The sequence below is a fragment of the Elgaria multicarinata genome, chromosome 18 (genome assembly GCF_023053635.1).
Source record: "Elgaria multicarinata webbii isolate HBS135686 ecotype San Diego chromosome 18, rElgMul1.1.pri, whole genome shotgun sequence".
NCBI classification, from domain to species: Eukaryota; Metazoa; Chordata; class Lepidosauria; order Squamata; family Anguidae; genus Elgaria; species Elgaria multicarinata.
The window spans coordinates 9880964-9903042 of NC_086188.1; the positions used below are offsets into that span (position 1 = coordinate 9880964).

At 42.6% G+C, this 22079-nt stretch overlaps 1 protein-coding gene across 13 annotated transcripts in view; it reads left to right on the forward strand.

Annotated features, from left to right (window-relative positions):
* Positions 1 to 22079, forward strand: part of FBRSL1 (fibrosin like 1) — a 721580-nt gene that overhangs the window by 631571 nt on the left and 67930 nt on the right. For all 13 annotated transcript variants that reach the window (XM_063144094.1, XM_063144088.1, XM_063144096.1 and 10 more), the window contains one exon: positions 3909 to 3954. In XM_063144094.1, coding sequence (XP_063000164.1) covers positions 3909 to 3954 — 46 coding nt within the window. The remainder of the gene's footprint in view (positions 1 to 3908; positions 3955 to 22079) is intronic.

Genomic DNA, 22079 nt, shown 5'->3' on the forward strand with positions numbered 1-22079 from the left:
CAGATTTTGTCACACCGTTGTTACTGAAAGACACTTGCCCTTCCATGGCTGAAAGCAGTTTGTGGCCTACTTTCTGTGATTGTGTGCAGAGGGTTTCAGTTTTGTTAAGTGAATATTTGGATTGAGATTAGAATTTAACTCTAATTGTAATGTACTGCTTTCATAAAAGCATATTTAACATACTGGAATGTACATCTGACTGGCATTGTCTACATTAGTAACATCGGAGAGTTGCTGTAGACACAGTCATTAATATGCTGGAGTTGGTATTGTTCTAGGGGCAGAGTTTTCTGCATGAGTTTAGCTGCATTACCAATACGGATATGGGTGAAAATCCTTTGAACTAGACATTGCGACTGTTGACTGTGAGCAAAGCCTCCTGTGCCATTCTTTTTATCTTCCTCCCTTCATCTCTTTTGTCCTTTACCCAAGGATCAAAGGGTAAGGTTTATTGACGTTCTTTTATTCTGCATTACGCACTGAGCAATTGCACAATTTCTGTGGATGAGTCCATTAATAAATGACATGCACGCCATCAAAGAACACCATTGTAATTGAAAGCTACCAGTGTTGTATAGTCATATAAAAACACTGATACATAAACAACAATGACTTGACTGTGATCAAATAAGATTATAGTATATTGGCCATGTACTTGACTCCTTTTCATTGTACTTCCACAGAAGGAAGCTGTTGAAAGATTCTTACAGTGCAGACCACCAATGAGTTGTGACTCAAGGACAATTCATGGTTGTTGCAAATTTGTATGCGACTAGAGTTGAGTTCCTTGCATGCAAGGCAGATGGGGAAAACCAGAACCTGTGTACTGTGCTAGCAGCACAGGAGTGTGAATTTGATAATGCACATCAGGATCAGTTTTACTGTTAATAGAATCTAGGTGACTGCTTACAGAGGTAGTGTATGGTTCCATTATAATTATTGATGGGCCTTTCTGCCCTTCAGGTTTTAAAACAGCTTATGCACCCACATGTTGAGTTGATACTAAGCAATATTGGTTTGATGTTGGGTCGGCAGCAAAAGCCACAGTGGTACTGTCTTCTGGCAATAAGAGATGCTGGGATAATAAAGGGAGATGAGGCTGGGGAAATAGGGCAGGCTTAGCACGGATGGATGGATGGATGGATGGATAGAGGGAACAAACATCTAACTGCACTTGGTTCAATCATTAGCATGGGATTTCATTCAGCGCTAGCTAGTGTGGAATTGGAAAGTGTTTGTATATAAAACCAAGACAGGACAGTTCTAGTGGTAAGAATGCAATTGTAATGTGGTTGCTTTGTTTTGCAGCTACCAGTTTGGGTGGCTTAAAAGGGGATTGAACAAATTCATGGAGGATAAGGCTATCAATGACTACTAAACTTGATGGCTACATGCTACCTTCAGTATCAGTGGAAGTATGCCTTTGTATACCATGAGCAGGAAGGTGCTATTCCACTCATGAACTGCTTGCTGACTTCACCTCTGGGCATCTGGGTGGCCACTCTGTGAACAAAATGCTGGACTAGATGGACCTTGGTATGATCCAGTATGGCACTTCGTATGTGTGTGTGTGTGTGTGTGTGTGTGTGTAAGAGAGAAAGAGAGAAAGAGAGAGAGACTGAGGTTTTTGTTTTACAATGTGTGGAAATACTGTCTTGCCAGGAGCTATTTTATATGCGAGTTGGCATCACGGGGTTAGTGTTCAGTAAATAAATAACCAAAGGCTTGGCTGAGAATAATGGCTGCCCTTTGTTTCATTCCTTCAGCAAAAGATGATTTAAGCATAATAACCCAAAGCAGAATTGCATCCACAAGAGATGCTGTATCTCCCAAATGATTTCTGGGGTTATTTTGTGCAATGACCAAAGGCAACAATTTGTGGAAAATATATGGCTCATCATTTCCTTATCATGCAGGTTCTATCTCTTCATCCACTGGTTCATTCCCCTTTTCTATCTTTTAAAGAATGGCCATATTCAATAAGATCCTGCAATTTATAACCTCTTGTCACTCAGAAGTAGCTCCGATAGAAAAGACTCTTCTCTACTGCCTATAAAAGGCCCAGCCCAAAGGCCATTGAAGCTAGGAAGAAAAAAGCTCTCATTGATTCTGCTGATCCTTTTGGGCGAGGGCCCAGGGTTGTAGCAAGTCTGGTTATGTTTCTCCAGTGTTTATTTTGCTTCCTGAGTCTGTGGCTGTGAAATATGTAGTGTCGCAGTACAATTCATAAGGCACTTAATAATGCAAGCTTCCCAAGGAGTGGCAGAATAAAATCAATGATGTTGGAAAGAAAATCAACTTAACTCAGCCATGTGTTGAATTAAATTTAAACAAAACAAAAAACACTGAACTTAACTCTATTCTATTACATATACAGCCTACGATCCTAAACATACTTACTAGGGAGAAAATCCCAACATAGTGGGCTTACTTCTGAACAAATACACATAGGACTTCTCCGTCAGTATAGCTTTATTTATCTCTGCTTCCTGTGTTTAGATTCTTCTGCTATGTAATGGATCTATCCCACTTGGTTTTAGAAACATCTGTCTTGCAGAGAAATGGCATTGCCCTCACAATTGTGTTAGAATACCAGGAGCCCTGTTCCATATTATTATTCTGCATGTACAGCCTACTCAGTTATATACTTTGGGATGTAACTTTTCAGAATAATTTGATACGATCCTCTAAAATGAGTAGGGTTGTCATCTAATTAAGGAAATGTTAGTCTACTAATCATACATGTTTCAGTCAGTTAATTAAGAAATGTAATTGCATAAATTTGTGTAGGAGTGACAAACAGTTTTAAGAAGTGTGCTTCCGTTGAGTTTAGGTGGTGGATGCATCTGTAGCAGCACATACTGTCTTAGAAGAGGCATTTCCTAGTGTCTGTCTTACAGAAAAGAATGCCTCTTTTAATATGACACTTGCCACCTGCAGTTTTTATAAGTACTGAACTAAAATTGTAAAATGCCTAGAGAAATGTATTTGATGAGGCGTTTAGTAAATAAAATAAATAAAGTAATTAAAGTCCCCTGGCTGTTTAATCAGGGGCAACTTTTTAATTAATTTACTAAATTAACTGATTAATTGACTTAATGTTGAAGCCACAAAATAAAGGATTATTTTTTTGCCATTGTGCCTGCTATCTTCTTTGAGGTGTTAGTGTTTCACAGAGACGAGGGGCAACCTTGGTAGATTTGATTTAGGAAAACCTTTATACGCATGGATTATTATTCTTTTACGGTGTATGTTGTTATCATCCTGGCTGAAACCCAGTGCCCCCGATTACTGTGAAGCTGTTTACAAGGTTTAGGTTAATTGGATTTCTTAACTACTTCCCAGGGCAGAAGTAGAGCATGGATGGAGTTCAAAAAGCAGAATGCAGCTTGGATATAAACAGGAGGGAAGCGGCTTTACTTAATAATCGGCTAAGCAGAGAGCGGGTGGGGGTGAATGGGAAGGTCTGGATTTTGGTACAAAGTAGGTCTCTTTTTGTGTCCTGCTGTGTCCACACACCGTCCAGTTCTGTCCTTACATATCACGTCTCCTGCTTAATCAGAAAGAGATAAGGATCGATTTCAAGAGGAAAGGCTTTGAATGGCTGCGAATGTACATTGGCAGCTATTTCATATGTTCTTTCTAGGCTAAGGATTGTGAATATGGCTTCCGTGTTGCATGGTGTTCTCTATGCACAGATGTGGACTCTGGTCCCCCTCTTCACATGTTTCTTCCCCTTCTCAGCCCACCAGCCTTTCTTGTCCTTGGTTCCTTTTAGTGGAAGAACATTGCACCCTCCAGGTGTGACACATAACTGCAACCTCATACTGATTTGTTTTGTTTATTGCTGTTGGGGAATACTAAACTCTCATTCAGACTCAGTAACCCTCTTTCTTTGTTTTTTTCAGGTTTCTGAAGGCTCAGAGAAGCTCTTCTCGCCTGCAGCAACTAAAGGTAGGTGATTTTGAAGAAACACTTTCCTGGCATTGTATTGAGCTTATTGTTGCTCCTCTGACAACGTCTTTATGTGGCATGAAGCTCTTATCAACTATCCAGCAGTATTGGGCTTAAAAGGCATGAGGTTTTAGGTTTATTGCCTTGCAGTCTGTATTGCTTTGCAGACCCCGCCTGCCATTTTAAGATCTCAGCGAAGGTGTGGAGATGTGAGTTGTCCCTTCCCACTGCTCCAATGATATCTTTCGCCCGTTCTCCAGCTCCCTCAGGCCTATAGCAGAAACCTTGGTGGGGTTGGTTGGTTTTTAGCAGAACTCCATTGGTCATCAGTTGGAGTATTATAACCCATACATAGGTTGTGTCGTGACCAAAGACTAGTGGCATTTGCTTTCTAACTTACTTCCTTTCTGAGTTTTTTTTTAAAGGAAAGAGAAAGAAAGAGGATGAAATAAACACATGCAGAGGAGAACATATATATTTATACACACAAACACACCTAGGTGGGCTTTTTCAGGATCCTGATTTATGTATCTGCTGGAGATTTAACAACTGTTTGTTTAATTGTTGGTTTTGTTGTAAGCTGATTTTAGTATATTGTGCATTTTGATTTCATCTAAGCCACCTTGCGTATGGTTGTTAAAGGACAGGATATCATTAATATAAGCTAGAACATTAAGCCTGCAAATCTATGCATGCTTAGCTCAAAGTAAACCACATTGAATGCCATGGGAATAAATTCCAAATAACTGTGAAGTGCACAGGTGTGTGCCCCATATTCTAAGGATGTTTCTACACCTGCCTTTTTTCCAGGGATCATCCCGGGATCATCCCTGTGCATGCAAATGATACACAGGGGATCCCGGGAGCAGGGAGGGACGATCCCTCCATTTTCCTGGGATAATCCTTAGGTGTAGAAAGGGCCTAAGTTGCACTAAATCGGGATCTAACCCAGTATGTTTAAAATGCTTTAATTTATATGGATTTATTGTTTTGTTCATAAAATATGTATTTCAAGAAAAAAGGCAAACTCAAAACAAAGTATTCCCATAGTAAGCAGTTTCCAGTGGGCAAATTCAAGGAGGTGTCTTGTACCAATATGACCTCAGTGGCCATAACTATGACATGGGCTAGGTTCAAAGGGCTTTCAGCCACAAGCTGCCTGGCGTATGGTTGTAAATAGGGTGGATATCTTCCCTTCCCCAGCCTCGCTCCCTGCCGGAAAACAATAATTAAACATAGAAGTATAGAGGCCCTCGTCTAAGGTAGTGATCAATGGCTGTTTGTTGGCACGAGACACTGCAGACATTTCTTCCTGGTGCAAAGGGAGTGAGGCATTCACTGCTGCGGCCTTTACAAGACATCCTCCCTGCAAATAAATCAATGAACAAATAAGAAAAGGCTGTTTGTTTTGGCACCCAGCTTTCTCACACATGAGTCTCTCAGACAGTCTCTCTTTCACATTCTTTTTTCTACACACACACACACACACACACACACAGTCCCCTGAGTTCTATCTGAAAGATGAGCTTTTTTCATCAGGGTTGATGGGAAAATATGGCTGTTTGAATTATGACCTCCAAAATACTGAGGACGCCTCTGTGGGATGCAGTTTTCCCCTTCCCTCCCATTAGTACTCATCCAGAACTTTAAGGACTCTTGTGTTGGAGATACCTTTGTCTCTTACCAACTAGTTTCTGCACTTGAAGACCCAAAACTATAATTAAGTAGGGAAAAAATCTCTTGCAGGAACTGCTTGTAGGGTCTTGTTTAGCCCCATCCATGTTCTTTGTATCCAGACCCACTTAATACCACTCCTATGACCACTTACCATGACCATTCTTTAAAGAAAAAGGCCATGGAGCATGTACAGCAAGCTGTTTGTCTTTTATCACCAAGCAACTGCACCCTGTCCCCGATGGCATGATTCCCATGTTGCTCTGAGCCTGGGCTCTTCTCTGTTTAGAAATCAGTCCTCTTGACAACATGTGCAAAAGCATCATATGGTTGTATGTCCGTACCACTGCTGAACCTCGTGCCAGTATTTTCTACTAGAAGTGGACCAAAAGTTTGACTTTTCAATCTTTTGGCCAAATTCGGTGGACTTTCAAGTGGTAAAAATCACTTTGCGGGTTTCTCTCTCATAATACTAGAACCCAAAGAGATCATCCATGAAGCTGATTGGTGGGAGATTCAAGTCAGATAAAAGGAAGGACTTCTTTACACATCACATAGTTAAGGAATTTCCTACCACAAGATGTAGTGAGGGCCACCAATTTGGATGGCTTTAAAAGGGGGTTAGACAAATTCCTGGAGGAGAAGGCTTTCAATGGCTACTGAACCTAATGGCTTTGTGCTACCCCCATTGTCAGAGGCCGTAAGCCTATGTACACCAGCTGCTGGCGAACATGGGCAGAAGGGTTCTGTTGCACTCATGACCTGCTTGCGGGTTTCCCATGGGCAGCTGGTTGGCCACTGTGTGAGCAAAATGCTCGACTGGATGGACCCTTCTTATGTTCTTCACTGCTGCCACCTGTGTTTTGCAGTGGTGGTGGTAGCAGCTCTCCTCTCAGAATCTGCCATCTACACACACACACACACACACACTTCCCCTTGGAATGATGCTTCATGAATATGTAGTGTAGCTCAGAGGGCATCCTGGCTGGAGAATTAAGTTGCCCACTCACCCTAGCCTTCTCTGCATAACTCTACCATAAAAGGAAACCCTGCTGCACTAAGTAAATTCACCCAAATTTCACCCAGCCACCTGGAAAATTGCCTAAATGCCTCCCCCTATTTTGCCACCTCTGAATGGGGCAGCAAAATGTGGGGCCAGGTGAGGGGGACATCTTTCAACTTCGCCACTATTTTTTACCTACCTGACTTGCTCACTTTCACTGTTAAAATCCAGGAATCAAGAAACTGATGTGTGAAAAAGCCCTCCCAAGAGGTTTGGGTTTGAATAGCCAGCTTGTCTCCCTCTAGCATCTTTGGTGTTCTGCTATAATAAACAGACTAATAAATCCCTGTCTTTAAAGTGAGCTGTGGTTAATTTGAGCTGGGATTTGCCATTATCAGGGAAAGTGGTTCAGAAACTAGCAGCAGACCTTGAAACATAAATCTCCCATGTCACCTGTTAGCTTTTTTCACTCCTGTTGTAGAAAGAGTGTGCTATAGAGTTAAGTGCATATCTTAATCTAGCTTCTGAATACGACGGGTTTCATCATTTCAACCTCCATTTCAGACTGGTTTAACTGGCCCAGCTTTCCTCCCCAGAAATATCTGTCCCCTTCCAAAACTACAATCCCCAGAGTTGAATGGGGTGAAGCAATGGCCATGCTGGTTTGTATAGAAATGTCTTCACCATAAGCAATCTTTATGCTTCTGAGTTCTGAGTGCCTATCATTTCATTTTTTATAAGTTAAACTCTGACTGCAAAGCAGTATTGGTCATTTTAGCTTCTCACATTATTGGAGAAGGAAAGGAACCTCTCGTGCAAGCACTGAGTCATTACTGACTCTAGGAGGGACGCCAGCTTTCGCTGACGTTTTCTTGGCAGGCCTTATAGCGGGGTGGTTTGCCATTGCCTTCCCCGGCCATTATTACCTTTCCCCCAGCTAACTGGGTACTCATTTTACCGACCTCGGGAGGATGGAAGGCTGAGTCAACCCGAGCCGGCTGCCTGAAACCAGCTTCCGCTGGGATCGAACTCAGGCCGTGGGGAGAGTTTCAGCTGCAGAAACTGCTGCTTTACTGCTCTGCGCCACACGAGGCTCTCTCACATTATTACATACAGCAATAATAATAGTTCTTATGTTGTCCTCCACACAGTCAAAAAGGTTCCACCCACTCCTTCATTGGTGTGAACCTGGGCATCTGAGGGGGGGAGGGACCCCCACCCCAGATGTTAGATGACAATAATGAGAAAATCAACAAACACCTATAACATATTTTATTTGATATTGTTCCACGGAGTTCAGTTTCATTTGTAAGCATAGTAGGCTCTTCTCAGAAGATGAAGCTTATCCATTTTTGTACAAATAGGGGCAGTTTTGTGTGTGCAAGGAACTAAGTATGTGTTGTGGTTGTTTTTTAAAAAGGGGGTGTTTTACCTTCTCTAAGGGTTTGTGGGAAATTTTCATAAATCTGACACACAATGCCTGGGTTCAGACAACATGATAACCCACACTGAAAGGGTGAGTATGGGTTGACTGAACCATGGGTTGTTGTTGAAAATGTGGGTTATCGTGTTGTCTGAACCCAGCCGCACTAACAAACTATGGGTTGTTCGCCACAAACAACCCATGAAGAGAACCCATGGCTTGTTGTTAGGCTGTGAACTGTGGATTGATCATGCCTAACAAGCCATGGTTTGTTATTGCAACTGAATTCAGACAACACGCTAACCCACATTTCAGCAGCAACCCATGGTTCAACAACAGCCCTTGACTGTGGCTTATTGTGTTGTCTGAACTCAGCCATTGGAGAAGTGTTCCTAAGTACCCTACATAATTTCAGAAGGATAGGTGCAGCATTTGTGGTGAATGAAAACAGGATGTGGCTTTGTTTGTTTTCCTGCTCAAACGGCACCAAAGTCACACAAGTACAAAGATAATTAGGGCAGAGGTGGATATGGGCATGAAGGAGAGGCAGGGCTTGAATGTGCAGTATTCCAAGTAACCACCAAGCTCTGATACTATGCCCTCTCAATCCTAGCATAAGAGTAGGGTGGACAGAGAACGGACAATATATGCACCTTTACCAGCAGCAGATGTTGATCAGGGAAGCAGGCAGAGAAATGGGCGAGCATTTCTGGACACACACACACAGAGAGAGAGAGAGAAGTGTAAGGCACATGGCACATGGCACATCAGTGCACTTGCGACAACTTAAAAGTGTTGAGATACTTCAAAGGCAAGAGCACAACACATGCAGCTTTACCACTTTCAAGTGCTGAGAACAACTTCAGTGTTGAGACCTTGCTTCCCCTACGTGGGAAGGTTACAACAGCTGGGATTGTTCCGCTTGGGAAAATGGAGGTTAAGGGGAGACATGATAGAGGCATACAAAATAATTCATGATGTAGAGAATGTGGATAGGGAGACATTTTTCTCCCTCTCACAAAATACTAGAACCCGGGGTCATCCCATGAAGCTGATTGGTGGGAGATTCGGGACTTGTAAAAGGAAGGACTTCTTCACGTAGTGCATAGTTAAACTATGCATAGTTAAAATTCACTGCCACAAGATTGTAGTGATGGCCCTCAGTTTGTGTGGCTTTAAAGAGGGGTTGAATAAATTCCTGCTATCAATAGCTACTTGTCACAATGGCTATGTGGTACCTCCAGTATCAGAGGCAGTAAGCCTGCATACACCAGTTGCTGGGGAACATGGACAGGAGGGTGCTGTTTGTTCCACCTCCTCGCCATTGCAACCTGCTTGTTCACCTAGCCCTCAGTCTGACCCAGACAATGGTGGTGGTAAGAAGTAGCAGCGGTAGATGTTTGGGACAGACTGAGGAGGAGGTGAACAAGCAAATTGCAATGGCAAAGAGGCGGGACAACCTTAGGGGACTCCTTTCTGTGAGCCCTTTCTCGGGTGTGGGCCTTAAGCCAGTGCTGAAGGATGCCTTCCCTTGAAACAATACCTGGGCCTGTGACTTGGCACACTCAGTGTGGCCATTACCAAGCACAGCTACACCATCTTGCCACAGTTTCCCACCCAATCCATATCATGATGCAGCTGATCCTTTGACAGTGGGAGAAGGCTATCGCAATATCCGTGTCTATTTCCATATTTTGCACGTATATATTAAAGTTGTGTATGTATATGTTCCCCACCTCGGAAAAATACCTGCAGATTCTAGGGCATTGCACCTTCACAGAGCTCCCTTTACCAGAACACATCAGCTCTTTACTCCAGGCACTAAACTGTCACAATATTGTCTAAAAAAAAAAAAAAAGGTGACCTGCCAGGAACAGTCTGAAACCTTTGTTGAGTAGAAGCTACATTTCCTCAGCAAGCAGCCCATAATTGTCAACAGTGGGGACGCTCTTCAACTGCTTGGCCCAGTGGGCTAACAGCTTGTTGTCCTTTTGAAGTTTCTGTCTTTTATTTTATTGTCTTTTATTTTGTCCTCTTGGCCACAGAATAGCGCCTCAGGCCAGCAAGCGAGATTTCTTGTTAAGAGAGGGCTCTGAGGTTTTGACTAGCTTGTCTGATCCAGAAAAGAGACCTTGTTCTTCTGAGATCACGGCTGCATAATTTTGCTGCCTTAAGGGGACTCCGTCTTTTCCTATGTTTTCCCCTCCCTTTCCCTTTCCCGCTGTGCTAAACTGTCATAGTAAATCATTTTAAAAACTAGAAATGCAAAACCTCCAGAGATAGGGCATGCTGTTTCAGAACGGATACCTTATTATTTCAAGAAGGGCTGGGGGCGTGGGAGGGTTTGGAAATGGATGGTTACTTCACCTAGCTCCCGGCAGGCTCCCAGTGAAGTGGAAACTAACACTGGCGAAGCCGCGCTCAACACATCCAGTACTCTGCAGCCTTCTGTTTTGTCTAGGGAAATGAACTACGAGTAAAGAGATCCAGGCTTTGCCCCTGCTGCTGCCTGCGGTTTGACCCCGGGCAAGTCATTTTGCTTCTGCGTTGCCTACTTTCCTCTCCCACTTCTTCCTCTTGTCTTCCTTAGAGGCATGGAATCCATCAATGAGATGAAATGTTTTGTTGAGACAACCAGTAGTTGAGCTTGCTAATTAGATTTCCGTTTGGCCAGAAGTGGGTCGTTCTTGCTGTATCTCAGATTACAGAAATGAAAAGTAATCTGAAAAAAATCAAACAAAAACAGTTTGTCGTAATTAACAGCCGTTCATGCATTTTTGTCTGAAATCTAAATGGTGCATGCCGGAGCCATTTTTTTTCAGACTGCCTCTTAATGGTTTGAGTACTGTGTTGCCTGTGACATCTCTTAGACTACTGGCTGGTCCAGTTAGTAAAAAGAAATTGATGTACAAAATTGGTGGATCTCTTTGACTAGGTTCACACAACACACTAACCTACACTCAGTGGTTGAGTGTGAGTTGTTGACTGTGTTCAGTGGGTTGTTTGTTGAACTGTGGGTTAGCATGCTGTCTGAACCCACATTTTCCACAGGGTGGCTTGTTAACCATGCAGTGTGGCTTATTTTTGCTCAAACAGGCCACCTTGAGAAACCCAATCATATGCATGTTGACTCTGAAGTAAGTCCCACTGTGTTCAGTGGGGCCTGCTCCCGAGCTGTGCGCAGTTAAATATCCTGGATTTTACCTATTGATCAGAGGATCCTGTTCCAAAAACCTACTGCTTTAGGAAGGAGCTGTTGGTCCAGCCCTGTTCCCTGGGCCTTTACAGTTGCACAGATACATAATATTTTAAATAATAATACTTCCTGCTGGCAGCTCGTATCACTTCAAGGCAGATTGGGAGCCTCTAGCTGCTCCCATTTTCTTTCCCCACGAAAAGGCTCAATAGGAAAAGAAGGGCAGGTGGCTGCAGGCTAATGCCTTCATCAGCAGTACACCCCATTTTGGACAGTTTCTCAAATTGCCAAATGTGTCCATGGTCCCAAAAAGTTTGCCTCCCCCTGACTTGTTAGTAAACCTGTGCTCTCTGGGTTTGTCTTTTAAAGTTACCCAAGCTGGTAGCTGTTGCCTCATCTTGTGGCAGAAAATTCCAAAAAATTGGATTGTGCATCCTATTCCTATTGTGTTACTGACCAGGCTGTTGCCTTCGGGCAAGGTTATAAAGTCTCCTTGCTCTGCAGCCCAATCCTACACATCCACCCCAACATTCCTTGCCTCATTCATTCACCCGCTCACGCAACTCCTACCACTCTGTATTAGGGCCCAATGGAAAATTCACAGCCATACCGTGAGGTCAATTTTCAATCAGTGCCGTTTGTCTCATGTCAGTAAAGCTCAACTTACATGGGCAAGAAATGTCATCAGGAGGGCAGCTGATGGAGAGGAACAATTTATGTCTTTAATATCAACACCAATCTAGTATTGTCTAAGACAAGGTGGCAATATCGAACCTCTCTGCAATTTAACCCGGCCATCACCAGCTGAGTATTTCCGCTGTTGTGAGCCGGTATACAGAGTTCCTTTGTAGTATCGGGGTGAAAAGTTGAGTTGTAAACATTTCTAAGCTCTCTGGTGGGTGGTGGTCTGTTATTTTAAGGTTATTGGGGTACGCTGTTACATTCCTGTCACTGGGGTTAGAATAAATAGAAGCAATACTGTTCGAGATAGAAGGTATTTAATTATTTATTTGAGCATTACAGACTGAAATTGCTTTTTGATTTAAAGCATCGAAGCCAGGGCAGCATTTCTGGAGTTGAGAGAGAAGCTGTGTGTGCATCCCCACAATTACCTAGGGTAGCATAAATGTCTCTGTGCAACTGCCATTCCTTGGTAGAATTGGTTCATTTCCTTAAAATATTTTACATTTTAAATGTGCCGCTGTTAAATATTCTAGAGTGCTAACAGTGTGTGTGAGGCCCTAAAGTGCAGGGTGAGGGCCTTAAAAAATAAATGAATGATTCTTGCTAGTGTAAATGTTGTAGAAAGAATGATTTGTTTTCTTTAATTATATAGCATGTATTGGGTTGCGGGGAGGGAAGGACCTATAACAAGGATAAAAAATAACCAACATGCACTGTTCTGCCTCAGCAGACAGGTTTTAAATTTTCGGTTTCTGTGAAAGTCAATTAAAAGAGGCTATCAGGTTATGAGCAAAGGCATTTTCATAAATAATTCCAACCATCAACTAATAACAATTTACATTACCTTGGGCTAAAAGGATTTTTAAAAAGAAAAATCAAATTAACTTTTCATCTTTTCTCCGGCTTGTTTGCCTTTCCCTCTTGTTCGTTTGGCTCAATAAACATTTGCTTCTAGCCAGGTTCCCTTTATGCTTCTGAGTTTAGATTTAAACACCCCTCAGAGGTGCTGCAAGCTAAAACAGTCTCAAATAGCTTCTCTCACTCACTCTCTTTTAAACATGGAAAATTATTTGTTTCAGTTAAGATTGATTTTATTACATTCCTTTCGCATGCTCCAGCCACATTTAGGCCCAGTTCAGGTGTGATGGGAAACCATGTTTTCCCACAATGTGAATGAACTGTGGTGAGCTTCAGGCTTCCATATGCTGCCGCCGCCGCCGCTTCTTCTTCTTCTTCTTCTTCTTCTTCTTCTTCTTCTTCTTCTTCTTCTTCTTCTTCTTCTTCTTCTTCCCTTTCTAGACACGAAGAGACCAAAACCGTTCATCTCTGCTTTTAAACAGACCGTTCTTCCCCGTGACAACTGAATTTGGGGAACTGTGGTTTGTCAGAATCAAGCCAGAGTTTCAGATGTAGGCCCTGTTCAGAAGACACCTTAAACCACGGTGCTTAAGACTTGTTTGTTAACAAAAAAGCCTTAAGTACCATGGCTTAAGGTATCTTCTGAACCAGGCCAATAGCTTTTTCGTAAACCAAACTTTAAAAAAGCCCACTTCCCCAAGTTATGACATCATGGGAAGTTGTGGCTTCTTTTAAGCAGGGATTGACACCTGAAGCTGTAAAGGAAGTAGGGAGTGTGCAAGACTGAGACTCAGAGCAGCTCATTCACATAATGAGAAACCAGGGTATCCGCTTACATCTGAACCTTGGGCCTTTTTAAATCCCCAATGGTTTAAGGATATGCTTAAATCTCCAATTGAAATCGATGGGATTGAAAAGAAAAGTAAGATTAATTTTGGAAGGATTGTGCCCCCCCCCACCCAATTTGGGCCAACTTTATCAGAATGAGGGAGCACCTTAGAATAGAAATTTTAAGTCCACAAACTGTAATTCAGCATGCATATGATATTCAGATTATGTTAATGATGCAAAATTAAGCTACCAAACTAAGTGGTGCTCCTCCGATGTGGCCTTCAGTAGTGAACATACCGCTTGCCCTGTGTTACACCCAGTGCATACAATCAACGAACCTATGGCAAAATCCCAAAACAAAATGTTTGTTGCTGGTTGTGTCTGCTATTTTTTGAAAGTCGTGTGCGTTCTGACTCCTGGTGTTCTTGTAACTCTTCAAAAACAAATGCTACCTGATTCTCCCTTCCCTGTTTTTCTTTCCACTCTTGCACCCATGCCCCACAGAGTTACTTTTGAGAAGCAATTTGACAAGTTATCAATATTAATCTGTCCTGACTTGTATAATAGCCCATTAGGGATTCTTGCAAGCAGGCATGGTAACCCCATGCTTGGTGCAGGTCACTGGCATAATAGAGGCCAGACCAGCAATTGGCAAGTAATTTGACAAGTCAGTGGGGGGAAGGCTTTGGGGGTGACGCAGCTGCCCCCCAAGTCATCTTGTGTTTCCTTCTGTTCGATCAATGAAAGTGATCGATGCAACCACAGCATGTTCTTTGATTGCAAATGGGTCAAGTTTCCCTTTTGTGTGCAGCCCTTGTGCGGTCTAAAATTCTTGTGAATCAGTGATTTCCCCCTCCTCCCTCTCCTGGCAGTGAGGTCAGCTTGAGCAGAGAGAATACTATTAACAAGCTGATGCTTCAGACCCCTACAGACTGATGCACAGTACTTTTCCCTCCTCCCCCCCCACGCCCCCGCAACAATCCCTCCCCAATCTGGGAATCATGGAGCGTGCAGTTGATGAGCAGGAAGCGTGCTCTCCCGATCAATCTGTGCGGCGAGCGGTAATAGTTCATTCTCCACAGCAATCCCAGGGTTGACATGTGGTATGTTTCAGTAATTGATTTTTATATTAGCTTCATTTTGAGATGTGTAAATCCCTATATTGCTCACAGCAGCCTGTCCTGTCCTATCCTGAGTGAATGAGGCTGGATCATGGGGGCATCCTTCATGCCCTGACAGCTCCTGCAATTTCATTTTTGCGTATAATTCATCCTAGAAATGCACACTCATGCATGCACACACACACACACACTGTAAGATTCAGTCCTTCTGATTCTCAGAATGCCCCTCTGCCTGAGATTTACAACACAAATAAGGTGATGCTACTTATTGCACACATTTCTGTTGGGGAAAGACAGCAGCTCACATAGGAATATAGGAACTTCCCTTATACTGTCGGACCATTGGTCCATCCAGCTCCAGTATTGTCCACTGAGCTACGGCCCGTTTGAAAAATGAGGCATGGAGAGTTTCGTCCACAGGCGCGATTCATGCTCAGTCTTGCCACTATTCTAGAGCACATCCAGGGAGAGCCACATTCTTCCCTGCCACCAACCTAGAGGAGTGTCTGTGGGCTACATCCCCATGGCTGGATCCCATATTGCCCCAGTAACATTATTATTATTTTATTTATTGCATTTCTGTACCACCCAATAGCTGAAGCTCTCTGGGCAGTTCACAAAAATCCAAAGCCATAAAGTACAATTTAAAATATAAAACTTAAGCCATGTAAAAACACAATATAAAAGTACAATATAAAAGTACAACCAGAAGAAAACCGAGCAGCAATACAAAGATTTAAAATACAGATTTAAAAAGAGTATAACGTAGGTGCCAGGCAAACTTCTCTCTGGGAAGCTTAGAGATGTACGAATTTTGTTAAATTCGTCCTTTCTGTGTTTCACGGTTTGTCAGGCGTCTTTTGTGTCATCATCTGTTCATTGATGGAACCTGATTTTGTTTAACTACAATTTCATTGTATTTGCACTAATGTGCTAATGTACATCACTAATGCACATTCGCTAATGCAAATTAGTGCAAATCCTGCCCCAAACTGGAAAAACCATTCCTCTGCGGAATTCGCAAATCAGATTCAGGAAAATTGCATTATAATATTGAGAGTTCCTGTATGGAGAAACTTACAGAGTTCCTGTAAGATCAGTACTTTAAATGTTCAGCTTTTATTGTTTGAAACCATCTTGGGTACAAACAAGAAAAGGCAAGCAAATACAAATAATCCTCAGATATTTAGGTCATGATGGCCTCATGCCTTCAGAGGAGTGAGTGTCACTAGCGATTCAACACTAATGGTGAATTGTTTATTTATTTATTTATTACATTTGTATACCACCCCATAGCCGAAGCTCTCTGGGCAGTTTACAGAAGTTAAAAACAGTGAACATTAAAAAGTATACAAAATTTAAAGCCATCAAAAACATAATCAGTATAAAAACAACAGAATTGTTGTGTGTATGGTGTCCATCCCCTACTCCACCTGAGATATGCAAGCACCTTCGGATCGTGAAAATGCTCAGTAGTTCTGATTACTGATTATAGCTGCTGTGGTTCATGGTTATATAATTACTTCTAGTGGTAGTACAGAATGTTGGAAGCATAGCAACAACGTTACGGCCACTGCCCCAATGCCATTGTGTGTCTAGGGGCTTATTAAGATTGTGTCTTGAAGCCTTGTGTGCTCACAGGGGTTCCAGACCTGGCTGCAGCAAGTAAGAGTTTTGCAAATGTGGGGGGATCCTTTTTAAGTGAAAGAACCCTACTTGCTTTCACCGCTCTCAGTCATTGGATCATGGCCATTCTGTGCATTAATAATATGCAGGCCTGTCCCTCCAAAAGACCCACGTCGTACTGTACAGTAATCAAACGTTTTTTTCTGTGTGCAAACCGTGCGAATCATCTTTTCATTTTCACTCTTTCTTTTTCTTTTTCGGATTTGAATGCATGTCTGCTGCAAGCGTTTGGTTATTCAAGGCAACGTTCTCCCCATCCTTTCCTGTACACCTGTATTACTAAACAAGCCACCCAGGTATCCCAGCATAGAGCAGCCGCTTGCTGAGTCTGCTTCTGTTGCTGCTGGCAGAGTTGTCTTTGCATGTTCCTGCCAGGCTTCCTATCACAGTGTGTTAATTTTAAACAAACAGAGCAGGGTGTTGTCATTTTGGAGGGGTTTCCCGTCAAGCAATGTTAGACGGTAGGCAAGCCAGCCAGGCGGGGGATTTTATTTATACCCAGATGCATATTCCTATATAAATAAGATCAGTCAGATTTGGTTTCCCTGAAGCTTTGACTGACACCGCTGCCGGACGCCCATGAAAATGCTTGAGCTGCCAGCAAGGTTGCAGATTTCACAGTCAGGTCATGATGGACGTACCCCTGCTTAGAAGAATTCTTAATGTTGTTCATATTCTGGGACGCTGCGTGACAGTGAAAACATAAACACGCGCTGCATCTAAAAGCGAGAGTATGGCAGAGCAAAGCACATTTTAAAGTTACAGATTCAGAGGCATCCATTGGCAGGGCATGCCGCCAGACCTCATGAAAGTCTCACTGGATTTGTATTGGACTGTGAACTTTCTGGCTACTTAATAAGAAACTAGGGTTTCTCCTTTCCTCAGTTGAATGTTGGAAACTCCTCGGTCCTCTAGTTCTTTTTCAATATGCACGCAAGCTACAAATACACTGCTAGAACAGTTTCTCTCTCTCTCTCTCTCTCTCTGTGTGTGTGTGTGTGTGTGTGTGTGTGTGTGTGAGAGAGAGAGAGAGAGAGAGAGAGAGAGAGAGAGAGAGAGAAGGCCTGCTTCCCTCCTCCTCTCACTCCTACCACCGCTGAAAATTCACAAGCCAGCTATTAAATAATTAACGTGCCCAATGGGACGAGGGGAATCAAAAGCTGTTGTGTTCCAAAGTTTTCTCTGGCTCTGAAATGCACAGTTCACTGTGTATTCTGGCACCTTGGAGCGGGATTTCATCCCCCTCTCTCCTGCTCCCCTGTTATTATCCCCTATGTGTGCTGGACCGGGAAGTAGCGTTCCCAGCCCAGCGGGGGATGACTGTTATTTCAGACCAGGAATTGGGGCGGGAGTGGGGGGGTGAGAGAGGAACAGCCTGTTGCCTGATTGATGTTTGTTTTTCATGGACGGACACCAAACATTCATTAGAGCGACTGAAGGTTTGAAGGACGGAAGGGGAGCTAGCTCTGTTAAGGAGCTATTGTGCCCACATGCCGTTCTCTTTCTTGACTTCTGTGAATGTCTTGGCTGTGCTACTTGGGCTCTGGTGACTTAAATAAAATATACACACCTTGGAGAGATTTCAGGAAGGGCTTGAAGGGGAGGGAAAGGAAGAGGAAAAAGACAATCCAGTTTAATTTTACAGTAATTAATTTCACATGTACACTCTCTGACTAGTGCTGTGTTGGGTTTCAGAATGCAACATGGGAGGCAAGCAGTGAGTTGTGTGCAGGAGCAGCACAGTGTGATGGATAACGCAATGCTCTCCCTTCTAACTCCTGCGGCTTCTGCAATGCATGTTGCACTTGAGCGTTGTTTCATGAAAGGCTTACCTGTGACACCAATGTAGAGAAGGAGAGAAGCTCTTTAAGGTAATTCATACTCCTCAGGCCCTAGACTACTGCTTGGTTCCAAAGCCAAAGGTGATATCATTGGCATAAACAAACATTTTAAAATGCTAGCTTACCTGGCCTTGCTCATCTGACTCCATTTTAAAACCGGTTACCTGAACACATGGGCCAAAACTTCTCTCAGCATTTAGGCCTTGCTCAGAGCAGTGATGGGTTACAAGAATTTCCTTTCACGTGCAAATCTGGTTTAACACTTGTAGATATTTGTGTGCAGTGTTTTGAACCTATTCAAAGATGGATACTAATGACTATGTCATAGATGCTTCTTATTGCCTTCCTGATGCATATTCCAGACTGAGGATTAATTACTTTTTAGCACACACTAAGCATCCCTTTGTCCTGACAACTGAGGTTAAACTACAGCAAAAACAACAACAACCCTCCCTTCATTTTTCCAGTGTGTTTATGACAATTTTAATTGGCGTTACTGACTTTGAGTATAAAACCAGATTAAGTGAGCCAGAATTTAGATAGATGTGAGTTTGTTTATGCACCCAGAGATGCAGGAAGCCAGTAACAAAGACAACTGTTCACTTTCAAGTATCCCAGTAGGACATAAATATTTTAACAATGACTGCATATATAGTTCCCAGGGAAAGGGGGCATTGGTATTTATGAAGCTTGGGCATATTGATGAAGGCTGACTTTTATAGCAACCTCAAGAGGTCAGTCGTAGCCGGTGGTATTTAGGGACATTTGGAAAGGACACCTTTTAAATGGGAGTTTGAACATTCCTTCCCGTCCCCAATAAGTTAAGGACTGATTGAAAGTACTGACCATTTTCCTTGCTATCCATTCAGCACTATAGTAATCAACAAGAAGCAAATGGGAAGTCATTTCATAGAGGAGGTAACGTTTCCTCCCATTTTCCTGGGGATAACTGGTTTTGCAGACTGCATAGTTGATACTGACATTTGATGGTCATCCCTTACACAGATGTTTGGAGTGGAAGGGACACGCTGCTTTGCCAATATCTTTGGAAATGTATTTCTGCATCTGAATCGCATCTCATGTATAGATATGTCATAACATAACTTGATTTTCTAGAAGAGCAGTCATATTAGCCCATAGCAAAACAATAGATAATCCCATGACACCTTAAATATCTGCCAATGTATTGTGCCATTCCACAGCTGCATCAGCCTTCCCCAACCTGCTTTCCCACTGATAAGTTGGACATATATTCTCAGCCAGCATGACCAATGGGCAAAGTATACATCTTTTTGAAAAATATATGATGCATGTTCCAAACAGTGTAGGTGTGCGCCAGTTCTACTGGAGCTATCATTATTATTATTGATCTAGCAGCTACGGATGTTATAAAATCCATTCCATTTGCATTTCCCAGATTATCAGGTGCCTTTCATTCCATTTCCCACTCATTGACAGAATCTGATTTTTTTTCAAATTTCTGGAAGTTATGCAAATTTGTGTTCACTCAAATTCACACTTGCAAAAATCTCTCCCAAAATGCATGCACATACCCCATGTGCAAATCCTCCTCAAAATGCACATTTAGCCTATGCTTTAGCCTATGGTAGAAATGTGCATTTTTGGCTGGTGGCTTTTTTATTATTTGATATATTTTTCTATGACTACATTTGCATAACTTTTCAGAAGTGTTTTAAAAAATGGCCCACAAGTCCATGGAATCGGTGCATCCCAAAAGAAGCTGGTCTGCTACAGAATCCGTGAGTCAGATTCATAGAAATACAAATTCATATGATGCTACTGGAGATTTCTCCAACATCTCTACTAGCAGCAGCCTAAGATTCTATCCTGTCAGTTTGGCTTCAGAGTGGAGAACGCAGGCGTGGTGGTCCTGCTGTGACTTCATGCTGATTGGCCTTTGAGACCCCATTGTCACGGCCATCTCGCACTTGAGTCTGGGGAGATCGAGAAGACATACATAGGAGCGGAGGTGCTCTTTGATTTTCAGATAATCAGCTCAGTCTGTCACATTTCCTCTGGATAGCAGCAAAGCAGAACCTAGGTCAGGCACAAGTACAAATGCACCTGTTGCAGATCCCTGTGGTCACCCAACAGAACTCATGGATTGCCCTGCCTAACAAAGGGCGAGTCTTGAAGTCTCTGCAACACCCGGCAGGACCTGGACACATCTGAATCTTTTACTTAATAGAATCTTCAGTTGTTCATCAAACACCAGTCACAAAGAGCTATCTATAGATGACATCTATTTCAAGTTCATAGGAGTCATTGTATTTCCCAGAGGCCAAACCATTGAAGGTTTACTGCTTCACTTTCTTTTAGAATGGTGATCTTTGCTATATAGCCCATGTGAGCCACATGGCAAATGCCATTCTTTAGTTCTCTCCAGTTTGTGAATTATCTCTACTGGAAAAGGAAGTGTCCTTTTGAAAAGGAAAAGCGCTTTCTTCTCCTGTGGAGAAAGTGTCATTGTGTGCACAAAGTCCTGAACTTATTCCAGGGTTTGTTTGTTTGGCATGCCTTCATAGGAAGAAATAACGCTTCCGTTTGATTTTTCATCAATAACAAAAAACTGCCACAAACCCACTGCAAGCATCCCATAATCATAGAATCATAGAATAGCAGAGTTGGAAGGGGCCTACAAGGCCACCGAGTCCAACCCCCTGCTCAATGCAGGAATCCACCCTAAAGCATCCCTGACATATGGTTGTCCAGCTGCCTCTTGAAGGCCTCTAGTGTGGGAGAGCCCACAACCTCCCTAGGTAACTGGTTCCATTGTCATACTGCTCTAACAGTCAGGAAGTTTTTCCTGATGTCCAGCTGGAATCTGGCTTCCTTTAACTTGAGCCCGTGATTCCGTGTCCTGCACTCTGGGAGGATCGAGAAGAGTGTGTGTGTGACAACCTTTTAAGTATTTGAAGAGTGCTATCATGTCTCCCCTCAATCTTCTCTTCTCCAGGCTAAACATGCCCAGTTCTTTCAGTCTCTCTTTAGTCTCTGTTTAGTTACATTCTGATAAGCTTGTGGTTTAACATTTCGTCTTGGCCCAGAGTCTATGTGTTTTTGTATAGACATGTCCATTAATATTTACAAGTGGAAACAGACCTGAAGGATGAATAGGTTTCTCTGAAATGTTCATGAAATAGGTTCTGTACATTTTTGAAATTTCCCATATAAGTAGGATGTTAACCACATACAGATGAATTAAGCCAATGTCCAATCTATCTCAGTACTATCAATCCTGGCTGACACTCTGGGCCTCATGAAATGGTGTTTCCCAACTGTACCACCCAAGAAAACCAAGATGTTCCATGTCCATAATCACAGAGCCCCAAACAGAAAATAATAGTTGAAATGTAAATTTAACTAGGATGGATGAAGGTGATAATAGAAATTCCCAAGTCCATTTTTTTCTGATGGTACATGCTAAAATGGCATTGAGCATTGTTGAGCTATGCTTGTTAGCTATCATAACCCTTCCATGTTTCTCCAAATAGCCATTTAAGAGCTAAAATATATGGTCAGCAGACTGACATGATGGCTCTGTTGCTGGAACTGTACCACTTCAGACAGCAGGGGTATCTATGCAAGGTGGGGGGCATCAAATGGATGATTATGATGGAAAGCCAACATAATTAAAACTTCCCTTTGAATTCTACCCTTTGAAAAAGAATACAAAATCCCACTTGTAAAATACAGATAAATACTTGTGGGTTGGGAGGGAGAGGAAATTAAATGAGTCAGAGACTTTGCTCTATCATTCCCCCCACAGGAAGAAAATTAAAATGGT